The sequence below is a fragment of the Rhineura floridana genome, chromosome 21 (assembly GCF_030035675.1).
Source record: "Rhineura floridana isolate rRhiFlo1 chromosome 21, rRhiFlo1.hap2, whole genome shotgun sequence".
NCBI classification, from domain to species: domain Eukaryota; kingdom Metazoa; phylum Chordata; class Lepidosauria; order Squamata; family Rhineuridae; genus Rhineura; species Rhineura floridana.
The window spans coordinates 17,984,490-18,010,493 of record NC_084500.1 but is presented as its reverse complement, the minus strand read 5'-3'; the positions used below and the strand labels follow the sequence as shown (position 1 = coordinate 18,010,493).

Genomic DNA, 26,004 nt, shown 5'->3' with positions numbered 1-26,004 from the left:
TTCCTCCTAGCAACAGAGAGTAGATCACCCTGGAAAATTCCTTCCCACTGGCAAAGTAACAACAATCCACACCCCAGGATGGTGTAGTGGTTAGAGTGTCAGACTGGGACCTGGGAGACCAGGGTTCAAATCCCTGCTCAGCCATGAAGCTCACTGAGTGACCTTGGTCCAGTCACTGTTTCTCTCAGCCTAAACCTACCTCACAGGGTTGTGGTGAGGATATAAAATAGGGAGAGGGAGGACCATGTTTGTGTGTTGCCTTGAGCTCCTTGGAGGACAAGGTGGGATGTAAACGTAACAAGTAAACACATATCAAAAACAAAACGCGGATCAAGACGGGGTTCAACTTCCGGGCACTCACCTGGACGCAGGTAGAGCTCGTTGGAAACGGTGGCTATCCTCTCCCTCTCACGCTCCCTCTCACGCTCCCGTTCCTTCTCCCTCTCTCTTTCCCTTTCCGCATTGGCCGCCCCAGAGGCTGCCAAGTGTGAAGGGTGCCCTGGTGAGGAGGAAAGAGGAGAAATGGTTTTTTCAGGGAGGGGGGAGAGGTTGAAGAAAAAAACCAGACAGCTCGTTTGTACAAGGCCTGGATGACACAACAAAGCTTGAACCGGTTTTGCCGTTGTCATGGCTGCCCCCCACCCAAAAAAGAATCCTGGGAACTGTAGTTTGGAGAGGATGCTAGCGTCTGCTAAAAAGCCTCAGTTGTTCTAACATCCAGCCCCCTTGCCTGCTGTCTGAAGAAGGCTTCCAAGGCGGGGGGGGGAGGGGAGAGAGAGGGGGAGAGAAGGGGGAGAGGGGGGGAGAGAGAGGGGGGGAGAAGGGGGAGAGGGGGGGAGGGGGGGAGGGGGGAGGGAGGGGGGGAGAGGGGGGGAGGGGGGGAGAGGGAGGGAGAGGGGGGAGGGGGGGAGGGAGAGGGGGGAGGGGGGGGAGGGAGAGGGGGGGAGGGGGGGAGGGAGAGGGGGGAGGGGGGGAGGGGGGGGAGGGGGGGAGGGAGAGGGAGAGGGGGAGGGGGAGGGGGGGAGGGAGAGGGGGAGGGGGAGGGGGGGAGGGAGAGGGGGAGGGGGAGGGGGAGGGGGAGGGGGGGGAGGGGGGGGAGGGAGAGGGGGGGAGGGAGAGGGGGGGGAGGGAGGGAGGGGGGGGGAGGGAGAGGGGGGGAGAGGGAGAAGGGACACGATTCACCAGTCAGAGCTATGGATTTATCTAAAAAAGCCCGCCACCCCTCCAGCGTCGGAAGCTTCCCTTGGAAAGCCAAAAGCAGCTTCAGAGAGGAGATTTTTGTCAGGATCATTCGAGCAAGAGGAGGAAAAGAGTTTAAAACTGCCCCTCCCCACCCTGCACATGTTCTCCCCCCATGACTGCTATTTACGTAACACAATCCCCCCCCCAACCCCGTGCATGTCAACTGCAAGCACACCATTAACATCACAACTTGTCTGGTCTTCAGGCATTGTGAGAAATGGAACACGATGGGCAGGGGTATGGAAGCACCCGCCTCTGAGAAAACCCAAAGCCAGGGGTGGGGGAAAGCCCAGAGAGGACATCAACACTCCTTCTAGGCATGAAGAACCCTAAGAGAGAACTTGCTGCCAAGTTTTGCATGTGTGTAAACACACACACACAGACACAAGATTGAGAATGTGCCTGACACACTGGGGGGGTGATCAGTGGCAGCCTCCTTGGAACCACGATGGGTGGGTGTCAACGGCTATAAGCACACTTGGCTGCTCTCACCACCACGGTGGAAGGATAGGCAGCCCACCGTCGCTTCGGGGAGGGGGGAAGTGGCCACAGCTCTCATCTGGTGCTTCTGATTGGCCGCAGGCAGATCTCACCTGGAGACATGGAGGGAGGGTTGTAAGGCCTGGTGGGGAACGCCAGCTGTGTTCCAGGGATGTAGGTGATCCTGTCCATCGGGGGGGTGCTGGGACCTCCTGGGTGGGGCACCAAGATGGTGGGAGCCATGCTGTTGAGGTCAATGATTCCTATTTTTTTTTTAAAAAAAGAGGGTGGCAAGAAGTCATTGTGATGTCCACAAGATGACTGTATGAATGTGTGAGACGTGCACCTTGTATTATATATACCAGGGGGTCCCAAACTGTGGTCCATGGCACATCCACATTAAATACTCACATTGATTTTTTAAATTGTATTCCTATTGCTTCTTTTATGGTATTATAATTTGGATTCTAGGGAACACAAATTATAGCGCAATAAAAAAAATTAAAAATCAACACAGCGTCTGGCGCCACGCACTGACAACAGCAACGACAGGCAGAAAAAACCAGGACGTGGTCTGCCCAGACCATCGGCCATTGTCAAGTGGTCCAAAGGGGAAAACGCTTGGGAACTACTGATGTACAGTATCTGAAACATTTATAACCTCCCCTTTCATATAAAACATCACAACGTGGTATACAAACTAAAGACACTCTGTTACAATAAAAACAGTAACGACGTCGATGAGCTGGTTGGCAAAGAATCTCAGGCTTGAAAGGACTGCCTGAATAATACAGTTTTCAGAAGATGTCTAAAAACCAAAGCAGGGATGGCTACTGCCCAAGTTCTATTGGCAAAGAGCTCCACAGGGCAGGGCTGCATATATTAGACACCTACTATACGCGCACGCTGATGATACCGAGAATCATATCATCATCACACCCAGATTATATACGCATACTATATTACATCTCTCTCACACACACAACCCCCTCTGCTTGTCATTCACTCCTCCACTGCCAAATTCTATTATTGTTATTAGATTTACATCCCGCCCTTCCTCCCGAAGGTACTCAGGGCGGCAAACATGAACGAAACAATTCAACAGCGACCAAAAGAAAAACATTCCAAAACACAGATTAGAAACATGCTAAAATACAGTTACAGTTCAGAAACATTCCAAGCCAGCCTTCTCCAACCTAGAGTTCTCCATATACTGCTGGGCCCCTTGCACTTCCGAAGTGCCCAGCAATCAGCCGGTTGTCACACCCTTGGGAAACACTGTGCAAGGGGCTTTGCAGGCACAGCCCCCTTTGGTCAAGCCCTGCCCCACACGCGACGTCAGATACGGTATCAGGTGTGGAGCAGGTGGATATGGCTTGCCTGAAACAGCCTTGCGGGCCAAATGGGGAGATCTGGCAGGCCAAATGTGGCTCGTTGGGCCGGAGGTTTGCCAACCCTGCTTGACAGGCTCTGTTTTAAAAAAAGGGACGTGAACATCTCTCTTCCTCCACGGATACTGAACCCTCAACCCCATTTGGAAAGCCAGCAACCCACACTTGTATACAAGACACATGAAATGACCGAGGTTGGAAAAGGGACAGGTTTTAAATGTCTGGCTTTAAGACAGCCCTGGGTTGTCATCCGGAAAGCTCACGCCTTGGACCAAGTAGACTCACCTCTGGCTCCCGCGTAGGGGAGGGCTAAGGTCTGCTCTCGGGGAGAGAGCCCCCTGGCCAGGTCAGGCCGCAAGTTGACTTGCATCTGCTGGGAGGTGATGTAGTCATTGAGGATGGTCTGCCTTGTGTTCTCCATGGTGTAGAGCTGGTACTGACTCGGGTAGCCCGGGCTGGGCGAGAGCTGCCTCTGGAACATGTAGGCAGTGGCTGCAGTGGGGCGGGAGGGAGATGAAAAAAGGGGGGCAGATTTCAGCTTGGCTTATGGAGTGCAGCTGCTTTGGTTAGAGTGGGAAGACTCTGGTTCAAATCCCAACGCGGCCAGTTGCCGCCTCTTAGCCGAGCCTATTTCACAGGGTTGTTGTGAAGATAAAAATGTGTGTGTGTGTAAAACCATGTACACCACTTTTTGAAAGAAAAAAGCTGGATGTAATGTATGTTTTCAATGTCCCCCTGCAACCATTTTACTCGCCTCTCCATCCCTACAACAGCTGGGCCAGTTATCTGTGCGTTTAAGACAGATGCAGAGAACCCTTTGGCCCTCTAGATCAGCCTTTCCCAACCAGTGTGCCTCCAGATGTTGTTGGACCACAACTCCCATCTTCCTGACCAATGGCAATGCTGGCTGAGGCTGATGGGAGTTGTGGTCCAACAACATCTGGAGGCACACCGGTTGGGAAAGGCTGCTCTAGATGCTGCCAAACTGTAACTCCCATAGTCATCCCTGGCCACTGGCCATGCCTGCTGTTCGGAACTGCAGTTCAGCAACATCTGCGGAGCCAAAGGTTCCCTATACCTGATGCAGAAGCTGAGGCAGGCAACCCTTTTCCTGTCAGGAGCTGCATTCCCTTGGCGGTAATCTGTCAGGGGCGGCAGGAGGGTAGAGGGCGGGGCTGTAGTCTTAATGACATAATCAAATTTGCTCAGCTTTACGGTGACACAACACTCTTGTGGGAAACAGGACGATGGAATAAACAAACCTTGATCCGATGTATCAGGGTTCTTATTATGCTCCTTCCACCACCACCCCTGAGATTCCTGGAAGCAGAAAGCTAGCAGAGCAGGGTGACGAACTAGTTTTCCGCCTCTGATGTACTAGCTCATTTGTTTCAAGGGAAACATTCAAAAAGGTTATCTCCCCCCCCCCCCCCAAGTACAAACTGGCACAGTCCACTCTACCACCTCATTCTGCTGTATCGGTGGAGGGCTACAAGGAGGCGGGGGGGCGTCCCTCAATGGACAGGCCAAAGCATAAAAAGAATACACACACCCCCAAAACAAGCAGGGGTGAGGAACCTCCAAACCCTCAACCTGATTAGGCGCACCAGGTCATTTTTGGCAAACCGTGCCCACCTGCCAATAACTGGACAACACTGCAGAGATCTCTGATCTGAGCATTAATCACCACAGTGCTAAGTTCGGAGATAAGGCAGAGGCCTCACTTCGAACTTAGCACTGTGCTCCCAGCTTGCCACTTGAATCCTCCAATGCCGTACGATGCCAGGTGACTGACAGGTGGGTCAAAAAGGGCCCACAGAGGATGGGCCAGCTCTGGTTCTGACTCGTGGGCTGAAGAAAAAAGATTCCCAAACCTCTGCCTTAAAGGCAAGGAAAAAGAAAAGGTGAGAAACCACCAACACGATGCATTCGCAAGCCTTGCTCGTTGACGAAGGCCCGGCCTGCAAAATGGTAATAAATGTACGTACTGGGGTCCAGCGCCCTGTGGAACTGCATCGCCGAGTCCAAATGTGACGGCAGGTGGCTCCTGTAGACGTCTGGAGTGGAGCCGCGATGGTGGGGCTCGAAGGGGCTATGAGTCACAACGGGATCCACCCCGGGGACAGGGGATTTCGCGGGGACGCTCTCCCTCTGCGTCGGGGTCAAAGTGGACTTCCTCTCATGGTTGGAAGACTTCCCTGAAGACAAGCCAGCTGCGGAAAGGAAATCTGCTCACGGTGAGGAACTAGCCCACTAAGAAGGAGTATTTCCATGTGGCTATTTCAGGTCTAAGAACATCAGAAGAGCCTGGTCTGCTGCATCAGGCCAAAGGGGGCCCCTCTGGTCCAGCATCCTGTCCTCGCAGTGGCCAAGCAGAGGCCCCCAAAGGGAAGCTCCCAAGCAGGGCGTGAGTGTGAGAGCAGCTCTCCTCTCCTGCGGGTTCCAGTAACTGGTATTCGGAAGCATGTCCTCCACAAACCTGTCCAGCCCTCTTTTAAAGCCACCCAAGTGATGAGTCAGATCCATGGGTCCAACTAGATCATTACTGTCTACACTGACTGGCAGCAGTTCTGTTTCAGGAGGGGGCGGGTCTTTTCCCAGCCCTGCCTGGAGATGCCGTCAAAGACTGCGCCTGGGTCCCTGCGTGTCCAAGGCAGGGGCTCCACCACTGAGCTACGGAACTGGCTCTCTCAAAGGGTAGCGGTGAGCCACCAACACGGATGTCTTTAAAAGAGGATCAGACAAACTCATGGGGGGCAGTAAGCCTTTCAGTGGCTACCAGCCACAAAGGCTACGTTCTGACGCCACCGCCACGGGCAGTCTGCCTCCGACTCCCCAGTTGCCGGGAGGAATCGCATGTGGGGAGAGAGTTGATTTTGCGCTCAGGTCCTGCTTGTGGGCTTCCCCTCTGGGGCATACGAGTTGGCGGCCGTGAGATCCAGAGGCTGGAAGAGATGCGCCCCTTTTCGCCGGATCCGACAGCCAGACACTGCTGACGTTGGTGGAAGAAAGCAACAGAGAGAAATGGCTCCAAGCGTCAAGGGCGAGATTACACCGGCTTCTCCTTTCACCCAGAATAACCCGTGCCCTGATGCAACACCTCTGGAGAGACCCTGCAGCCAAAGGGCGACTCGAGACCAAAATCCTAGCCCCTGCCACAGACAGGCATCACACTCTGGCAAGAGCTGGCCAAAGAGGAGTGGGTTTGCTTGCGTGCTTTTGAATTTTTTTCAAACAATGAAGCCTGTTAGGAACAAAACAAGCTGCCCAATATCGGGGTCAGTGTCTTGGTCCCCCTACCTCAGCGTTGCCAAATAATAGATGGGCAATGGGTAATATTTGGCCAGTCTACTTATCTTCTCTCCCTCTTATTCAGGCTGAATGAAGCCTCTGGATTGGCGACGCCTGCTGTAATGATTCAGGGGAGACTTGGCCTTTTGCCTTTGGCCTACTCCACAGGGCAGTGATGTAAGAATATCAGAGGAGGTGGCTCACAGGCCGGGCCAAAGGGGGCCCATCGGGTCCAGCATCTTGTTCTCACAACAGCCAACCAGATGCCCCCTATGAGAACCTGAGCGCAACAGCCCACTCAGCAACTGGTATTCAGACTGCTTCCAACAGGGGAGGGAGAACATAGCCACAGAACCATAGAAGAGTTGGAAGGGGCCTTTAAGGCCATCAAGTCCAACCCCCTGCTCAGTGTAGGAATCCAAATCAAAGCATTCCCGACAGATGGCTGTCCATTGTTGCTAGTAGCCTAATTAGCCCCCATGAATTAGCCCCACACACAACCTTATACAAATCTATCGTGTCCCCAGCTAACTTGCATTTCGCTCAACTACAAAGGACACACACACTTGGTCTGCTGTGTTCCAACTCTGGTCCCCAGCTTCATCAAGCGGTGCCAAGAAACCTGTTGGAAGTGGGGCAAGAGCAACTCCTGTTTGGGTTCCTTTGTTTGCATCCCAGAAGGAAGATCGCGTGAGGGTCCTCCAGCTGGCTAGGCTGGCCTACCTTTACCTGTGCTGTTCTCTACCTGACTTCCTTCTGTTGTAAACTGATATGCTCAGGGAAGCTGACCGGCCCTTCCTTCCCATCTTCTGCAACCTTCCAAGGAGAGAGGAGATATCTCTGTCTTTGCTCTCTCTCCTGACCCATGAGGACAAGGCCCACGTCTGGGCATTGTGCCTCCAGCTTAGTTGGAACTAGATATGCCTTTCCTATCTATTATGTATTTCTATAAATAGAGTAGCTTTTCTTATTTTACTAAGTCTCAGTGATCTAAATGCAGGGTAAAAGCCTGCTTCTAAGGTAAATACACACACTGGCACTCACGCATCTCGGACTGCTGAGGATCTCTGCATATATATACGTATTTCCATAACAAAACCTTGGCCAGAGAACCACCACCCTGGACCTGGTTCTAGGCCAGCAGCTGCCAAAAGCCTGTAAAGCAGCTAGGGCTGATGGGAGTTGTAGTCCAAAACATCTGGAGGGGCAATAGGCTGGGGGAGGCCGCTCTGAGAAACACGCACCTTCCGCTACTCTGTTCATCATCGGAGAACTCCTGGACATGTTCTGATAGTTCACTGGCGTCCTCCTCGCGTTGGCGTCCTCGTAGATGCCGGGGCTCACTTGTGACTTCGGAGCCTCGTGGAGCGTCGACCGGAGGACCGAGGTCCCGGAGCTGACCACCGTGTGGCGGGTACGGACGTCCCCGGAGGGCTTGGCCTCCTCGTACTTTCCTCGTTCTGCCGCCTTCACGTTCTCCGTCACCATTTCCAGCGGCGGCATCCCACGAGGCAGCTTGCTGGGGCCGGTGATCAAGGACTTGACGTTGTGCTTAATGGCTGACTGGCCGGCACCGCTCTCGTATTTGATGGGTGTGCCCTGGGGAAGGAAAGTAGGCAAGAAACCCACAATGTCAGCTAGGCCTCGTTTGGTTTGCAGCTCTGGAAAGTTTACCTCAGAAACTTGACTTTTTATTTTGTACGCAAGTGACTGCTTACACATCTTAGAAGGATTATGGCACGCTGTAGATTTATTTACTTAATTTATCCTTCCCAGTCTGGTTACAACATAGAGCCGGCCATGCTATGAGGCAGAGTGACACGGCTGCCTCAGACAGCGGATGCTGAAAGACAGTTAGTGTGTGCACGCATGTGCCAGGCAGGCTGACCTGCACCCCCTAAGCTAGCCCACTCCCCTCAGGTTCAGTGAAGAGTGTGGAAGTTAAGATTCAACTGCCAGTCTGGTCTGGGCAGCTTTTATACGTGGATTTGGGGGTGGGAAGAGCCATCTCAGACCCTACAATTGCCGGGGGAGACCTTGTTGGTTGTGCCACCACTGGGGGTTGCCTGGTTGGTACTGAACCCATGACAGGGCCTTTTCAGTGGTGGTTCCCTGTTTGTGTAATTGACAGGTGTGCCTGTCTCCCTCATTGTTAACTTTCAGGAGGAACTTCCTAGACTATCTTTCTGATCTAGCCTGTTCTGACCTTCCTTAAGGTATATAAACCGATACTCAGGAAATGAGGTCAGCAATCCTAAGAGTATCAGTTCATACACCTGAAGGAGGATACTCTTAGGATTGCTGACCTCATTTCCTGACTCCTCCCTTTTTCTTCGGCCCACCTTGGGAGGGGAGACATCTTTCCTTTGTCTCTCTCTCCCTCTCCTGCAGAGGTGAAAGAGCAAGCATGGCTCTTTGCATCTCCAGCTTTGCTTAGCTAGAACTAGGCTCTTTCCTATCCAGTCATGTATTTCCAATAATACATGTAAGCTTCCTTGTTTTCCTAAAGCCGGAGTCTCCGTGTGCTTCTGTCCAGGGAAAGCTGTGCTCCTTCAACCAAGATTCACGCACAGCTCAGCCATCAGGCAGAAGGACCCAGATTCAATCCCCGATGGCATCTCCAGGTAGGACTGAGAGAGACTCCCTGCCTGAAACCTTGGAGAGCCACTGCCAGTCAGTGTAGACATTACTGAGCTGGATGAGCTGGTCTGACTCATCTATTTATTATGATTTTATTTATTTATTAATCCTGCCGACAGCCAGTGTGGAGCAGTGGTTAGAGTGTTGGACTATGACCTGGGAGACCAGGGTTCGAATCCCCACACAGCCATGAAGCTCCCTGGGTGACCTTGGGCCAGTCACTGCCTCTCAGCCTCAGAGGAAGGCAATGGGAAACCCCCTCTGAATACCGCTTGCCATGAAAACCCTATTCATAGGTTGCCATAAGTAAGGATCGACTTGAAGGAAGTCCATTTCATTTTTACCCCGCCTTTCTTCTCGTGATAGAAACCCAAGGCGGCTTCCATATGGTTCCCAGGTGGTCTCCCATCCAGCCACCGACCAGACCTGACCCTGCTTAGCTTCAGCAGGGAGCTGGCCTCATGTGCCTTCAGACCACAGCCTGGGACCATAGCCTGATCTAAAAACATTCCAGTTTATCCAGGCACTCCATAGCTGAAAGGCAAAGTTCCTGGCAACCCTGAGAACACTAGATGAACGTTTTAACTGGTTTTAGACTGCTTTTTTTAAAAACAAAAGTTTAGTTATGGATGTGTTTGCTGCCTTCATCTCTTCAGGGAGGAAGGGCAGGATATAAATTGAATACATTGCCACCCTGGGCTCCTGCTGGGAGGGAAGGTGGGATATAAATCAACCAATTAATTAATTATAACTAAAAAGCCTTGCCCTTTGCTTCAGGCAGCAAAATGCCTTGAGCTAGCTCTGTTATGACCTTCAGCACGGACCTTTGGGTCTCAGTGAGAAAAGATGCTTGCTTTTTAAAAAGGTCTGTCCATCTTCCCTGACTTCAACAGGCTTTGACGCCCACCCACCTGAGATATGGAGCCCTCGATGATCGGCCGGGCACTCTGGACAATCTCGGGGGTCTTGCGGTTCTCTTGGCTGAGCAGGTCCTGCCGAGGGATCTCGTGGATGGAGCGCCCCATCTCTTTGATGGTGGTGACCCCGTCGTACGGCTTCCCCTTGGTGATGGCGCCTTCAAAGGACCGCGGCGGTGCCGGAGACTCCCTCTTGATCTTCGGGTACTTGAGGCCTTCCTCGTAGCTCTCGGCTGTTGCCCTCGGCGTGCCTTTCCAGGAAAAGCAGAAAGCCACCCAAAAGCTTTAGTAGAGCTCTTGACAGTTTTTGGGCCTGCTAGCACGGTGGGTTAAAAATGGCGGTTTAAAATACACAACAACAACAAAATCAACGGGCCGAAATTGGACATGGTGCCATTCACGGCAACTAGAAAAGTGTCTGAATTTTATGTAGTTTGGGTATTAATTTATCAACAAAATTAACAATTGTGATAATCATTTTTTTGCTCTTAAATAAATAGCAGGGAGGGGGCGATCTAGATCAGGACCTTGATTGGCAGGGTAGGAGATTGTAACCCTTTCCCTGACCCACTGTGGCCCTGACCCAAAGGCTTCCCCCCTCTTCCCACTTTGCTAGAGCGCTTGGTATTTGCATTCAAAGGAAAGCACCCATTAGCATGGACTGGAGCAAGGCACAAGGCCCCGATCCAGATTGGGAATGCAATACGGGAGAGCAAGGATTTAAAAAAACCCATAGCTCCCTCTCCCAGGGACCAGAGCTGGATCAAGGCCCTTGCGGCAGTGATCTACTCACAAACAAAGAAAGTGGGTTGTATCCGTAAGCCACAGAAATGAATGGGCAGGATGAGCATCCAAAGCTGCCTTACATAAAGCAGGGATGGGGAATCTGGGCCCTCCGGCTGTTGCTGGAATGCCAGCTCCCCTTAACCCCCTCCGCCAGCGTGACCAATGGTCAGGGTGACGGGAGTAGCAGCAATAACCTGGAGGGCCAAAGAGTTCCTGCTAGGAAGAGAGTCAGACCGCCAGGTCCATCTAGGTCGGTGCTGTCTGCATTGACTGGCAGCAGCTCTCCATGGTCTGAAGCAGGAGGCTTTCCCAACATCCACCAGAGACACCCAGAATTGAATATGGGACATTCCATCACAGAGCTTTGGCCCATTTCCCTGTAGCCCTTGCATGGGGCTAGATGTTGCCATTTCTGTTAGATACAGCGCCCAGCACACAGTTATTATTTAAAGATATCATTTTCCTCTCTCTCTCTGTGTACCTTGCATTATAGAGCCCGACAGCACAGTCCTCTCTTTCAGTTCTGAGTGGGGGCTACCCCGGGGAAGAGCTCTGCAGATTAAGCCTAAAGAAATGGAAAGAGGAGTTAAGATGGGGTGCAAAACCCAGCAGTTCCTTGATTTTTTTTTTAATTACCCATGCCATTTCATGCTACACAGAGTAGCAGGTCTGGAAAAAATATATATATATAAAGCACGCACAGAAGCTTGTCTCTCTTAAACCAAACTCATCTTCCCAACTCTGCCTTGGTCTCCTTTGTGAGGAAGGGCAGGATAGAAATGTAATTAATAATAATACCTCACTTGCAAACTTTTTAACCATATAGCAAGGGCAAGGAACTGGATCTGGTGAGCAGGACGGATCCTTATTGTATTATTTATCTAGTTATTTATTAAATTGCTATCCCACCCTTCCTCCCAAAAGGAGCCCAGGGTGGCAAACAGGTGATAAAACATTAAAAACATCTATAAAACTTCTTTAAAAACAAAACATCTTTTTAGAAAATCTTTTAAAAGATCTTAAAAAGCAATTCCAACACAGACGCAGACTGGGATGAGGTCTCTGCTTAAAAGGCTTGTTGAAAGAGGAAGGTCTTCAGTAGGTGCTGAAAGGACAATAGAGATAGCGCCTGTCTAATATTTAAGGGGAGGGAGTTCCACAGGGTAGGTGCCGCCACACGAAAGGTCCGCTTCCTATGTTGTGCGGAATGGACCTCCTGATAAGATGGTATCTGCAGGAGGCCCTCACCTGCAAAGAGCAGTGATCAACTGGGTATATATAAGGGGGAAGATGATCTTTCAGGTATCCTGGTCCCAGGCTGTATTGGGCTTTGTACACCAAAACTAGCTACCATGAACTGGTAGCTGTGGATTTCAGCACAGGCAAAGTTTGACGACAGGTGAGGCAGCCCATCTGTCAATCACCTGACATCACACACACACACCCCTAGGGCCTCAGCCAGTTGACCTTTTAGTGATGCTCTCAACACACACACACACACACAGTTTCAATCTCTCCCAGGACAGAATGTTACCTGCCCTAAAAGGCATGTTCTAAATTTCTTAGAGTAAATAAGTAGAAAGAGGCACATGGTGGCCATTTAACCTTCTAATGGGGCGGAGACCGGGGATTCCCTCATCGACATCGCTTGCTTGATATTTCCTTCCATAGCATCGTACGTCCTCTTCAGTCCCATCTCGTGAGCTGTCCGTGGGCTCCGGGTTCCCTCCCGGACATTCTTGATGGCTGTCAAAACGTAGAAACATGGGTCAAGACATAGGCAGGGAACAAAGTTAAAAGCTTGATGATTAGCGTCACACACACCCCAGTGTCGCGGGAGTTCTTGTCGCGGATGCCAGAGGCACTCCAAGCTCCAGTGGTGGCTGGTGGTTCCATTGCCAGTGGGAGACTGGAATCCGCTCCAGGTTTTAGTCCGCACTTTCAAGGAAGCACGTTATACCTCTCTTTGAAAGTTTGGAATAAAACTCGGAGCAGACTGCACTGCCCCGCTGACACGGAGCTGCCAGCCACCTCTGCCAAACTTACTGTCGTAGGTTATGATGTGCCCGCTCTTGCCCTCATAAATGACGTGGCCCTTGGATGCGCCGGCCTCTTCCCGGGACTTCTCCGGGCTGCTGTCTTCCGTGGCCAACCGGGTGATGGTTCCCTTCAGCAGCACGTCAGCCGCAATCCCGGACTGTGACAGAGCTGGCGTCCCCTGCAATGAAAGCAACAAGACTTAGGAATTGAAGCACAGGGCCAAGCCGTTACACGGAAGGAGAACAGAGGACGCCAGATAATAAACTGCCTTGTACAGAGGTATTGCTCTTGAGAAGCGGTGCCAGAGTCCTGCTCAGCAATACCTGATGATTGGTTATGGAATGTTTTGAGTAGAGGGATGGGAAACTCTCGAGTGATCCGGTACACGGGGGATTGTGTGTTCAGATTAGCTTTGTGTAGTGTGAATGTTTATGTAAATGGTTTTGGCAACTGCATTATTTACGTCCGAGGGGTGGTGTTTTTTTAGTATTCTTGATGAGATTTTCTAAATATATATATATATATATATATATAGCTCCTGTAATTATGTTGCATTTCCATGCTATGTTTTGATGTTTTGCAGAGGATCTGCTTTTATGAGCATTGTTTTCAGATATCTATTGCTGCTTGAGATATTTTTGAGATATCTATTGCTGCTTAGCATCGAATGTGGAATTGTCATCACTGCAACTCTTGACACTTCCATTCCATACTGGATTTTTACATTTTTGTTGGACTATGTAAACTGCTTAAGAGATTTCTGCTGAAAATATTAAGCAGTATACAAATTAAACCAATGAAATAGGGCCCCTCTAAGACTAAGGTTCTGTGTCCAACAGGGGGCAGCCAAAATGGCAACAGCCCTGCTGGGTTTTGACCCCAGCATCTGGAAATCAGATCTACTGCCTCTGTTCCGCTTTAGCCATCACCCAACCTTTACGTTTAAGCCTCTCTCAGCAAGCACAGGAGAGAAATTAAACAGAGGAAGTAGCCTTATACCAAGTCAGCTCAGTCCATCTAGCCCAGTATCCTTTGCATTGACCCTGCATGGAGATGCTGTTTGGGGCTGAACCTGGGAGCTTCTGCAAACGAAGCAGATACTCCCTCCCCTAAAAATAAAGACTCTGGTCCTCATGGTCCTAAATAAAGTGCTGGTTTATACGGAGTCAAACCAGTGGTCCATCTAGCTTAGTACTGTCTGCACTGACTGGCAGTGCCTCTCCGGTATTTTAGGGAGGGAGTTTTTCCCAGCCCGACATGGAGATGCTGGGGACCAAACCTGGGATCTTTTGCATGCAGAACATGAAAAACCAAGGAATCTCTTCGAAAGTTGCTGTTCTTAGGCCATCAGGCATCATACAACGCAAGGAGATACCTGAGTGATGGAGCCTCGCAAGGTCGGCATCGATTCAATGGAAACTTTGCTGGCTGGAGTCCCTCGTGTTATGCTTCCTTCTTGGACAGTCGCTGCCGTACCTGGTTGAAAGTACAATTTTAACACCACTCATACAAATGTAACATGCACACTCATATAGATCTCACTCCTTTTCATGCAACCCCCCCCAAAAAGGAAGCGGATCCCCAGTGCCAGTACTTGGCCTTTCCTCTGGTTAAGGTATGAGGTTGATCAGTTCTTTATTATAAGTATGCGGTTCACGGAATTGTAGAGTTGGAAGGGACCCCAAAGGTCATCCAGTCCAACCCCCTTTCCAGTGGGGAAAATCTGCTGCTACAGCATCCCTGTGAAGTGGCCCTCCAGCCTCAGTTATAAACGTCTAGCCAGGAGAGTCCACCACTTTCTGTGGCAGCCTGTTATACTGTCAAGGTAACACCATTCCTAACACCTAGTCAAAATACCTTTGCTTGTTGTTTGAACTCCCTGGTTTGGGTCCTACCCTTTGCAACATCAGAAAAACAAATCTGCTCTGTCATCTACAGGACAGACCTTCAAATATCTGAAGATGGCTATCGTACTGTCTCTTAATCGACTCCCCTCTGAGCTTGACACAGCTCAGTCAGCCTCTCCTCCTAAAGGTCTCCAAGCCTCTTCTTGCTATTTACTTTCTACCGTTTGTCCAAAACATATCCTATTAAATATCACTTCTACTGAGAAGTCTATAAGCAGGGTGTGGACAGGCACACACACACAACAGGGTGGGGGAACCTGCCCTGGTGTTGCTAGGCTGCAAATCCCATCTTCCCTGACCTCTGGTCATGGTGGTAGGGGGCTCAGAGTCCAACAATGCAGGAACACCGGAAGCTGACTTACGCAATACCAAGTCAGAGCGCTGATGCATCTAGCCGAGTACCGTCTACCCTGACCGGCAGCGGCTCTCCAGGGTTTCAAGAAGGGCTCTCTCCCAGTCCTATCTGCAGACACTGGGGACTGAACCTGGGACCTTCTGCACGCAAGGCAGATGCTCAACCACTGAGCTGCGGCCCTTCCCAAGACACTCAGGAAGCTCCCTCAGACTGTGGTCCATCTGGCTCAGTCCTGGCAAGTGGCTCTTCAGGGTTTCAGACAAAGGAACGTCCCTAGCCTTGTCTGGAGAGACCTGGGGTTGAACCCAGGACCTTCTGCACGCAAGGGAGATGCTCACCCACTGAGCTGAGGCCCTTCCCAAGACACTCAGGAAGCTCCCTTATACTGAGTCAGACTGTGGTCCATCTGGCTCAGTCCTGGCAAGTGGCTCTTCAGGGTTTCAGACAAAGGAACGTCCCTAGCCTTGTCTGGAGAGACCTGGCACTGAACCTGGGACCTTCTGCACGCAAGGGAGATGCTCCCCACTGAGCTGAGGCCCTTCCCAAGACACTCAGGAAGCTCCCGTATACTGAGTCAGACTGTGGTCCATCTGGCTCAGTCCTGGCAAGTGGCTCTTCAGGGTTTCAGACAAAGGAACGTCCCTAGCCTTGTCTGGAGAGACCTGGCACTGAACCTGGGACCTTCTGCACGCAAGGGAGATGCTCTACCAGTGAGCCACGGCTGTTTGGGATGGCCCTCCCTGACACCTAAGCGCTAAAGATGTCATTTCTCCATTTCCACTCAAAAGCAACCTCCCTACAAGAGCGGCCCATCGAGAGACCAGACCTCAGTAAGCTTACCCCGAACCACTCCCTCGTGCTGGGCTCTGACCAAGAGGCCTTCAGGCTGCGAGTTCTGGCTTCTGGGGGAGAATTCTTCTTGTTTGATGTAGGGCATGGGAGCTTTTAGGGAAGACAAGAAACAATGAGGTTGCTCGCCACTGCTCGTAACCTTTTGCAAGGTTGCAGAGAACATAGGCGTATGTAATGGGTGAACACAGGCGTATATAATGGGTGTGGCTTCCAGGGGTTCCAAGCTAGGAACGCTAATCCCCACCCATTTCACAGAATCATAGAATAGTAGAATTGGAAGGGGCCTATAAGGCCATCAAGTCCAACCCCCTGCTCAATGCAGGAATCCAAATCAAAGCAGAGCCTGGCTGTTGGAGTAGGCCCATGTGGTGCAGCATCTTGTTCTTACTGTAGCCAACCAATGCCCGCTATGTGAAGCCCCCAAGCAGGACCTGAGTGCAAGAGCTCTCTCCTCCTGTGGTTTCCAGCCCGGATCCTTTGGCCTGGATCTCCCTCCCCGAACACCTCTACGAGCAGGAGTGGTGCTCTTGAAATGATGCTGGACTACAACACTCATCAGCCTCAGCCAGCATGGCCAGTGGTCATGGGAGGCTCTTCTGACATGGTCTAACATTTCACATGTTCCAAAGCAGAGTCCACTTTCAACTTCTGGCTAGCCACATGCAGGCTGAAGTCAGAGCCTACAAAGCATGGAGTTGAATCCAACTCAGTTCTATTCAGAGCAGACCCACTGAAATTAGTGGATCTTGCTTAGTTATGTCCTTTCTTTTCAATGGGGCTACTCTGAGCAGGGCTAACACTGGATACAACCCCAGGCTTGGAATATACACACGACAGCTAGAAAATTGTTAATGGGAATCATTCATTCATTCATTCTTCTGTTTATATGCCACATTTCCACAAAAAACTGTGCTCAAAACAGCTGAGCAGAGAACGCATCTCAAAACCAACAAGTGCAAAAACAGTTTCATAACAACAAAAATAACAAAACAATAACATAGCAGCAAATGTAATAACAGCAACCAGAAACAACTTTCCAATACTATGAACATAGCAACACGGCTTCTCTTGGCAGGCAACAGTACACTATCGCCAATGTTGCGATTTCATGACGTCGTTTACAAGGACACAACAATTCCCCGCTCCCCTCTCTATCACACGTGTGCCTTCCATGGAATCTTCACCCCAGAGACTCGTGTGGAGGCTACGGTTTTTCCCCTACCTGATTTGGCAGACTCTTGTTGCCTCGGCAGCCCCAAAGAGATCGACCCGACAGAGGGCTTGACTGGATCTTGACTATAAGATGTTTGACTGTGGGATGTTAAGTAAGTGCCGGGCGTTCCCTAGAAGTGAGAGGGGTGAAAAGCAACAGATATGTTGTTAATTCAGTTTGGAGCCAAGACAGATTTGATCACACTGCTGGTGATATACGGAAGCAACAGCTGAACTACACGCTGACGAGCCACAACCACCTCTGCAAACGGACTCAAAAAACCTTGCCTGTGAGTCTCTGCACCACCATTTTTTTTCTTTTCTTTTTTAAGATGTCTTCAAAGCTTTTTGAAAAAATGTTTTTAAAGATGCTTTGTTTTAATGTATTTTAAAGTCTGTTTTTATGATGTTTTAAAGTGTTTTGTTTGCCGCCCTGGGCTCTTGCTGGGAGGAAGGGTGGGATAGCAATCAAATAAATAAATAATCGTTCAAACATTATTATTAGAATCTATATCTTGCCCTTCCTGCTGAAGCAGCCCAGAGTGGCAAACTTGTCAACGCAACATTTTAAAACAACAACAAAAGCAATCAAAAGACAGTTACGGATCAGAACATTCTTCCAACTAGTGATCTCCTCTCCAGGTTGCTAGGGACAGTCTCCTTAGTCATCAAATGCCTGGGTAAAACAGGAATGTTTTTGAATTCCTCCTGGAAGTCAATAATGAAGGAGACAGATGCATCTCATTGGGGAGGGCATTCTACAAATGAGGAGCCACCACTGAAAAGGCCTATATCAGACGGTTTTGAAAGCAACCAACAGAACTTCACCGAAATGGGCTCTGGATAATATATATAATATCACACACACACACATGTAATTGCGATGAACAATAGAGAGGTTTTTATTTTACTAGCAAAACAGTTTCGCCAACTGTTAACATACACGTATACACACATACATACACACACCTTCACATCCTCTAGATGTTTAGGACTTCAACTCTCATCAGGCCCAGAAAGCATGGCCAATGGTCACAGAGAATGGGAGTTGGAGTCCAAAACATGTTGTAAACCACCCAGAGAGCTTCGGCTATGGCACGGTATACAAATGCAATAAATAAATAAATCATCCACACACACCCAAGAGGGTGGAATCAGCAGACTTATGGGATACCCCAAGGTTTGCAAAAGGACAAAAGATTTCATGAAAGTAAGGAGGAGACACCCACCAAAACATCTCAAGGGGGACTGAGCATGCTCGGTGGCCGCAGACTGCTAACCTGACTCTGGTGAGGGGGGAAAAAACCCTTGAAAACCAGTGGAGAATTCAGTTCAGTTTGATTTATGTGTATCGCTTCACACAGGACCCCCAAAGCGATTTACAAAACACAACACGGCACAAGAAAAAATCAATTCAACCAAAGCAAATCTACTACAAAGTGTTTGTCCGCAAAGATCAACAGTGGCAACAAAAATAACCACCCTGCCCACACAAGGACGATCACCAATAATATATGGCAGAAACCCAGACCCATCAGTGGGGTCTAAAGACCAGGGAGAGTAACAAGAAGCTTTTGCCTGATGGGCAGCAAAATCAATTGCAGGAGAGCCTTCCTGGGGAAGGCAAGTTTTCTAATTGCCACCTTCCAAACATCTCTCGGAGAGGGGGGCACATGGAGAACTGTTGAATTCGGGGTCTGAGAAAGGAGCAACTGGGATCCTGTATGGGGATCACTCCACGCTGTAACATTTTGTTGCGCAACCCACAAGATTGTAAGTGAGGGCCTCAATTTGTACGTGGCTCTCTGCGGTTTCAGATGGGGCGATTCCCAGCCCTATCGGGGACCGAGCCTGGGTCCCCTTGCCCTAGAAATAGACCTCACTCATGTGTCTTGCATGATACCTGATGTGCATCTAGTTACAAACACAAGAAGGTGACTTACCCTGAAACAGACCATTAGTCCATCCAGCTCAGTATTGCCTACACTGACTGGCAGCAACTCTCCAGGCTTTTCAGGCAGAGAGTCTCTCTCAGCCCTGCTTGAGGATGCCAGGGATTGGACCTGGGACCTTCTGCATGCAATGCTCCTTCAATGCTCAGCCATTGAAGAGTAAGGCTAGCGGTACTCCCAGTATGAAACACTAGCGAAATGGGTCCTATTAATTACACCAGGGTGCCCAAACTGTGGTCTGCCCCAGGGCAGGTTACAGTGTATTGCCCGTCCCAGGGCAGGTTACAGAAATTTAAAATACAGTATTAAAAACAATTAAAACACATTACACGTTTCATTCAGGGGGTCCGCAGCACATCCATGTTAAATATTCATATTTTTAAATTGTATTTTAAATGGCTTCTTTTGCTTCTTATATTGTATTTTTTAATTGCAATTTGAATTCTTGTTATATGCCTTCAAGTCAATGACGACTTATGGCGACTTATGGCGACCCGATGAATCTTTTTTGGATATATTGGATATTTTCATGGTAAGAGGCATTCAGAGGTGGTTGACCGTTGCCTTCCTCTAAACCTACGGCACCCGGTATTCCCAGGAGATCTCCCACCCAGGTACTAACCAGGCCTGACCCTGCTTAGCTTCCAAGATCAGACAAGATCAAGCGTGTTCAGCATAGTACGGCTGTAGGCATTTGAATTCTAGGGAATGGCAAATTGCAATACTATAAAATACAAAGTCCAAGAAATGAAAATGCAATTGAAAGTTGCACGGCTAGGCCAGCGCATTACAATGGCTGCAACAAGCAGCCAAAAAAAAAACCCCATCAAGCACTCCACCAAGACCACCAGCAATTGTCAAGTCGTCCATGCGGTAAAAAGGTTTGGGAACCCCTGAACTATACAGGCCCCTACCGCCTTACTTGTGAGATGGATCCTCCCATGATGAAGGAAGGCTTCTCTGAGGGCACCACCGTTTTGGAGGATGGGATCAGCGGAGGAGGCGGTCTGGTCGGCCGCGTCGTCGGGGGCCGGACCCCTTCGGGTAGATTGGTAATTACTTGATGAGGAGCAGGTTGGAGAACTTGGAAAGGAGGGAGACGGAGAGAGAGAGAGAGATGTCTTTGTAAACAACGGCGTGAATAAATGAGGACAATGTGTTTCTGGGTAGCTGTGGTTTTTTCCCTCCTCTTTTAAACAAATCCAAAAACGGCAGTGTGCAAATTAAGAACATGTCCAAAGCATATCAGAGCTGAGTTCTGAGCAGGCCTCTGGGCAGTTTTCAAGTTTCTAGCCATCATCTAACAGCTTTTGCCTACTTGTTTTGTCTTGTTAAAAGCAAGTCTCAGACTTGCCTTTTTTAAGCTTTCAGAACATCCACAAATCATTCGAAAACCCAAATCGTGAGAAGGGCAGTTCTTTATTCGTAGAATACACTTACAGCCCATCCCTTTGCACATTTGCTGAAACAGAAGTCTTACTAAACTGGATTTACCCACCAAGTAAATACACACAGGATTGCAACCTTGGTTTCATCCGTAAGGATACGAACATGCGCAGGGGCACAGAAAGCCGCTTTGTACAGAGTATTGTGCTGGTCTATCTAGCTCAGTATTGTCTACACCGACTGGCAGCAGCTCTTCAGGGTTTCGGAGGGTGGGGACATTCCCAGCCCTCCCTGGAGATGCCAGGAATTGAACCTGGGGCCTTCTGCATCCAAAGCAGACACTCTGCCATTGAGCTAAGGCCCTTCCCTGAGAAATAAAGCAAGATTCCCATCCTCACAATTCTGAATAACGGGCTGATATAAATGGGAAGAAAGGACACCGCCTTACACAGAGCTGGATCGCCAGTCTAGAAACGTTAAGGCCCAGAAAAAAACTGGAAACTTTCGGATTAAAACCCATTATTTTCCGTTCTTCCTCCCCTTCAATTTTTCAGAAGAAAAACAAAAAAAGGCTTCAGAAAGAAATGGAAAACCTTCCTCTCTGTTTTCCTGATGTCCCAGGTTTCTTCCAGGCCTTCCCATCTTTAAGTCAATCTAGCCTATCATCATCTACACTGACTGGCAGCAGCTCTTCAGGGTTTCAGGCAGGGAGGTTCTCAGCCCAGCACGGAGATGCTGCCTGGGACCTTCTGCATACAAAACAAGTGCTCTACCAGTGACCTACAGCCTGTTCTTGGACTAAAGGTTCGGATAATTCGAGAATCAAAGCCTGCCCTCCCCTTCATCCCAGCAAGCATCATGGCGACATTCTATCAGGGAGCAGCGTTGGCTGACTGACATTACCTGGCGGGACGCTGTAACGAGCAGTGTTCATGTCGGGCTGCGGGGAGACCTTGCTGACCTCCCTCGGAGACAAGCGATATGGCGAGGCCGATCTCACTGCCGCATTCTGCATCTGCGCCTCCTGTTCCATGGCACGCTTGACATCAGCATAAGGCATGTAGGCAACAGACTTCCCTGCAAGAAAGGGAGCGACTCGAGTCAAGCGATGGCTGCCGGGATTGTAGGCAAACAGGCTTCTCTCTCTTTCAAACATTACAACTCGGACGGGGGCGGGGTGTCACCCAACAAACCTGAGGGTCTGCAGATCTTCTCGTTAATAAAATTGGGGAAGGTATGGTAGGGTTTTGTCATGGCAAGGGGCACTGCAGTGTACCAGTTCAGACCACTGGCCTGTCTAGCGATGCATCATCTACACTGACCGGCAGCGGCTTTCCAGGGTTTCAGACAAGGGAGACTGCCAGCTCTAGCTGGAGATGCCATTGGGGACTGAAGCTAGGGTATCGTGCATGAAAAGCAGATGCTCAACCACTGGGTTAAGATCATCCCACACACGCAAGTGCCTGTCAGCATTATTATTATTATTGTTATTAAATTTATATCCCGCCCTTCCTCCTAGCAGGAGCCCAGGGCAGCAAACAAAGCACTAAAAACACTTTAAAACATCATAAAAACAGATCTTAAAATACATTGAAACAAAACAGCGTTAAAAATATATTTTTTTAAAAAAATCTTTAAAAAAGGATTAAAAACATTATTATTTAAAAAAAACACATTAAGCAATTCTAACAGAGATGCAGACTGGGATAGGTCTCAACTTAAAAGGTTTGTTGAAAGAGGAAAGTCTTCAAAAGGCGCCAAAAAGATAGCAGAGATGGCGCACGGGGTCTATATTGTCATTAAAAGTAAAAAACCACGTTTCTAGCCCTTATGAGTGTGAAGAAACATATGAAAGCATGTGGAACACAGGCAGCTGCCTTGAACATAGTCAATTAGCCCATCCAGCCCACACGCTGGACGCTTTGACTTTTGACACCCGAGATGTATATTTTTAGGACCCACCCTATTTTTGCGATGGCAAGTTGTTTTAAATTGCTTTTAAGGTTGTAATTTTAAATGGTTGTAACCTAGCCTGGGACCTCAGTGTGAAAGGTGGGGAATAAATTAATTCAAATCGTCCTTGTAATCATCGTCATCTTTTTGGCAGCAGCAGCAGCAGCAGCACTCCAGGGTTGCAGGGAAGGAGGCATCCTTTGCCCTACCTGGAGATGCCAGGGACTGCACTTGGGACATTGTGCATGAAAAGTAAACACTCTACGACTGAGCTTCAAAGGCCCTTCAAAGGCTCATCAAAATATGGGACAACGTAGAAAGGAAGGGGAGAGGTTTCCCCCCTTTCTTTCGTAACGCTAGAACTTTAAGGAGAAGGATCGTAGCTCAGTGGGAAGAGCATCTGCTTTGCATGCACCAGGACCCGGGTTCAATCCAAGGCATCTCCGAGTAGGGCTGGGAGAGGCTTCCTGTCCAAATCCCTGCGCTGGCTGAGATCGCCGATAGGAGTTGCACTCTGGAGGGCACCAGGTTGGAGGGGCAGGGAAGGCTGGAGGAGACAATACCAGGACAGGAAGACTTGGGAGGGATGGGTCGTCAGCTGTCCTGGTTGCTGCGGGGACATCCACCTACCGTCCCATTCGACGTTTGGGCTCTTGGATGGGCCGCAGGGGCTGGCAGACCTGCAGCAGTCCACCTCCATCTGCTCTTGCCTCTGCCGCTGCTGCTCCTCCAGCATGGTGGACTTGTGCATGGCTTTGATGTGCTCCTGGAAGAGCGTGTACCCGCTCATCGTCATCCCTTGCAGCGTCGAAGAGACCTACGGGAAACGGGGTGGAGGAAAAGCAAACTGAATGGCATCCACACGGCACAAATGGAAATTGCTTAATCAGCCTGGATCCCGGAGGTGTTCCGCCTCACCAGCCCCTGGGGTAGGCTACTTTGACAGGTCAGCAGAGTTGTCAGTCACCGAACATGGCTTTGATGTCCCCGTGACCCATTTTTCCCCCTTGCAGTGTGGCTTTAAGGCTGAGCTGCAAAGGAACATCCCACCTGACCCAAGCGAGACTTGAAATCACCACCAGTCAGCTGATCGGCGCTGACTTCAAGCCCCGCTTTCAGCAGCGATCAGCTGTGCTGTGGAGTTCCCTAGAAACACTACCCTGGGCTCCTACTGGGAAGGGCAGGATGTAAATGAAATGAAATAAATAGAAATCTCCTAAGCTGATGACCTCCCCACCACCGCCACTGTGCAGTTCTGACACTACTCTTGGGTTTCCCTAACAACCTGCCGACACCTCAGCCCTGACAGTGGATTTCTGTTTTGGGTGGGGCCTGTACCAAACACCACCTACCCAGTCTAGTATTGTTGCTAATCACGTCAGAGGGAGCACAGAGCATAGCTAATTATACTCAGCCAGACTATCGATCCATATAACTCAGTATTACCTATACCAGCCTTTGTCAATCTGGTCCCCCCCCCCCCCAAAAAAATGTTCTGGACTGGAAGGGCTGTAGCTCAGAGGCAGAGCATCTACCTTGCATGCAGAAGGCCTGCAGCTTCATTCCCCAATAGCATCCCCAGGTAGGGAGAAAACCCTGCCTGAAATCCTGGAGAGGCACTGCCATTCAGGGTAGACAATACTGAACCAGATGGACCAATGGATCTGATTCGGTTTAAGGAAGCTTCCTAAGTTCCTGGACTACAACTTTAATCAGCCCCAGCCGGCATAGCCAGTAGCGAGGGATGATGAGAGTTGTAGTCCAACCAGGTCTGCGAAGGCTAGTTTGCACTGACTGGCAGTGCCTCACCAGGGGTGGGTGGGGGTGGGATTCCACTACTGGACCCTTCCAGACGAGAGAACGCTCCCCCACCATGCAGAAGAGAATTACCATGGGGGGTATGACAGCCGCCCGATGCTGAAGTTGCTGCAAGTCCATCGAGCCTTGTTTTATCGCAGGCGATACAAGGAGGGGCCCGGTGGGGTTCAACAGGGACGGCTTCGAGTCCATCGTAAAGATTCTGGATGGGGAGGGAAATGACATGACAGTGCATTGAGCAAAAAAGTGGACTGCACCGTGAGCAGAAAAATTAACACAAGAACAGAGAACGACCAAGGAAAATATGAAGGCAGGTAAGTTTGTTTCCAGCTCATTTGATTTCGCTCCTTTAGTTAACACAAAGGATAACGACAGAGCACCGCCGAGTCAGCATGCTCTTATTTGGCACCCGTAACTGCTTAGATCTGTTGAGGACAGGACCCATTTAAACCAAACGTACCTGAAAAGGATTAAGAAGGAAAATGTACACAATCATAGCAGCGTCTTCGACTAACAATGCACCCAATTGTTTCTCAAATGCTGCATTTGTTGTATTGTGATTCTGTGCGTTGTTATAAATGATGAAACCAATTAATATTTTTTTAAATGCGCAGACAGAAAAAGAGGAAAATTTATACAGCTCAGTCTCCCACCAAACCTGGTGCCTCTAGCATGCTGTAGGTCTACAGTCCCCATCATCTGTGATCACTGGCCAAGGTGGCTGCTGGGAGTTGGAGTTCAACAGCATCTCAAGGGCACCAAGTTGGCAAAGGCCGTCAGAGAGAATTTTGCAAGCTGCTGCGAGTAAAGAAAACAAGCAACATGATCTATCAGAGTTCCACTGATACATGGAATCAGATGCACGGAAGTGTTTTTGTATCAGCGGTGTTTTTAATTATTTATTGACATTTCTGGTCGGGGGGGCATGGGTGATGTACCCTGTGCTTCTGCAACTGCGCCAAGGCAAGCCCCCAAAATCCCCCCGTGTAAGGTGGCAAAAACCTGGCCTGTCTACCATCTGCCACTGCTGCAAATCCAGGTTCACGCTCTAGCACTCTCCCTTCCAATTCAGAACTCTGTCACAAGCAGCCGCTTCTCCCGTCGTTCAGACCACGCAATGTCCCCTTACTCAATCCCTTCACTGGCTAACTTTCCGTTCCTACGCACGTGCCCAACACAAAGGCCGTGTCCTTCCCCTTAAGAGCTCTCCAGGGACCAGCCCTGGCCTATCTTACTGCCCTTTGCCTTCATTCCAGCATGATCATCCTCAGCTGCCTACGGATCTGTCTGCTCCATTATCATCATCATCACGGTATTTATACACTGCATAATATTCAGAATTTCTAAAGGGGTGTACATGTTGTTGTTTTTTAAAGAAACATAATTGTATTTTTACACACACTCCACAGGCTACCTGAATGAAGCTTGCAGACCACTCGTGGTCCGTGGACCACGGTTTAGGAATCCCTGTTTTATGCATTAACAGGCAAGATTCCCCCACTCCTCGACCTGTGGGTTACAGGAAAAGGCTCTCTGCTATACCCTCGTAAAAAAAAAAAATGGAAACAGAGCAACTTGATAGCACTGACATTTAACACCCGGCTCCAGGGCAAGCTCAACTAAGAGCGTTCCGTGAACTGCTTCCAAACCTCAAAATGATGATACAGGAAACTTTCCATTACAGCAAGAGGGCCACGTGTGTCGCTGAAGGCACAGAACACTAGGAGGGAAGAGCGTGGCGGAAGGAAATAACTGGAAATGGAATCCCCTCCACCACCCCCT

General features: G+C 49.7%; 1 protein-coding gene, 1 non-coding gene and 1 pseudogene across 9 annotated transcripts in view; all 3 read right to left on the bottom strand.

Moving 5' to 3' along the window:
* The window catches only part of NCOR1 (nuclear receptor corepressor 1), a 109,253-nt gene that overhangs the window by 19,160 nt on the left and 64,089 nt on the right, over positions 1 to 26,004 (bottom strand). For 6 of the 8 annotated variants that reach the window (XM_061605353.1, XM_061605352.1, XM_061605356.1 and 3 more), the window contains exons 21-36: positions 24,295 to 24,424; positions 23,035 to 23,221; positions 21,355 to 21,528; positions 19,988 to 20,148; positions 17,124 to 17,244; positions 15,890 to 15,991; positions 14,163 to 14,263; positions 12,794 to 12,965; positions 12,353 to 12,493; positions 11,229 to 11,312; positions 9,956 to 10,212; positions 7,649 to 8,003; positions 5,102 to 5,341; positions 3,399 to 3,605; positions 1,836 to 1,985; positions 362 to 499 (exon numbers count right to left, since the gene is read on the bottom strand). In XM_061605353.1, the coding sequence (XP_061461337.1) occupies positions 362 to 499; positions 1,836 to 1,985; positions 3,399 to 3,605; positions 5,102 to 5,341; positions 7,649 to 8,003; positions 9,956 to 10,212; positions 11,229 to 11,312; positions 12,353 to 12,493; positions 12,794 to 12,965; positions 14,163 to 14,263; positions 15,890 to 15,991; positions 17,124 to 17,244; positions 19,988 to 20,148; positions 21,355 to 21,528; positions 23,035 to 23,221; positions 24,295 to 24,424 (2,720 nt within the window). The remainder of the gene's footprint in view (positions 1 to 361; positions 500 to 1,835; positions 1,986 to 3,398; positions 3,606 to 5,101; positions 5,342 to 7,648; positions 8,004 to 9,955; positions 10,213 to 11,228; positions 11,313 to 12,352; positions 12,494 to 12,793; positions 12,966 to 14,162; positions 14,264 to 15,889; positions 15,992 to 17,123; positions 17,245 to 19,987; positions 20,149 to 21,354; positions 21,529 to 23,034; positions 23,222 to 24,294; positions 24,425 to 26,004) is intronic. The other 2 variants (XM_061605355.1, XM_061605359.1) reach the window with 1 other exon arrangement.
* On the bottom strand, positions 19,639 to 19,757 carry LOC133374547 (5S ribosomal RNA; annotated as a pseudogene).
* On the bottom strand, positions 20,744 to 20,814 carry TRNAP-UGG (transfer RNA proline (anticodon UGG)). Its single transcript has one exon. It is a non-coding gene; the product is annotated as a tRNA-Pro (tRNA).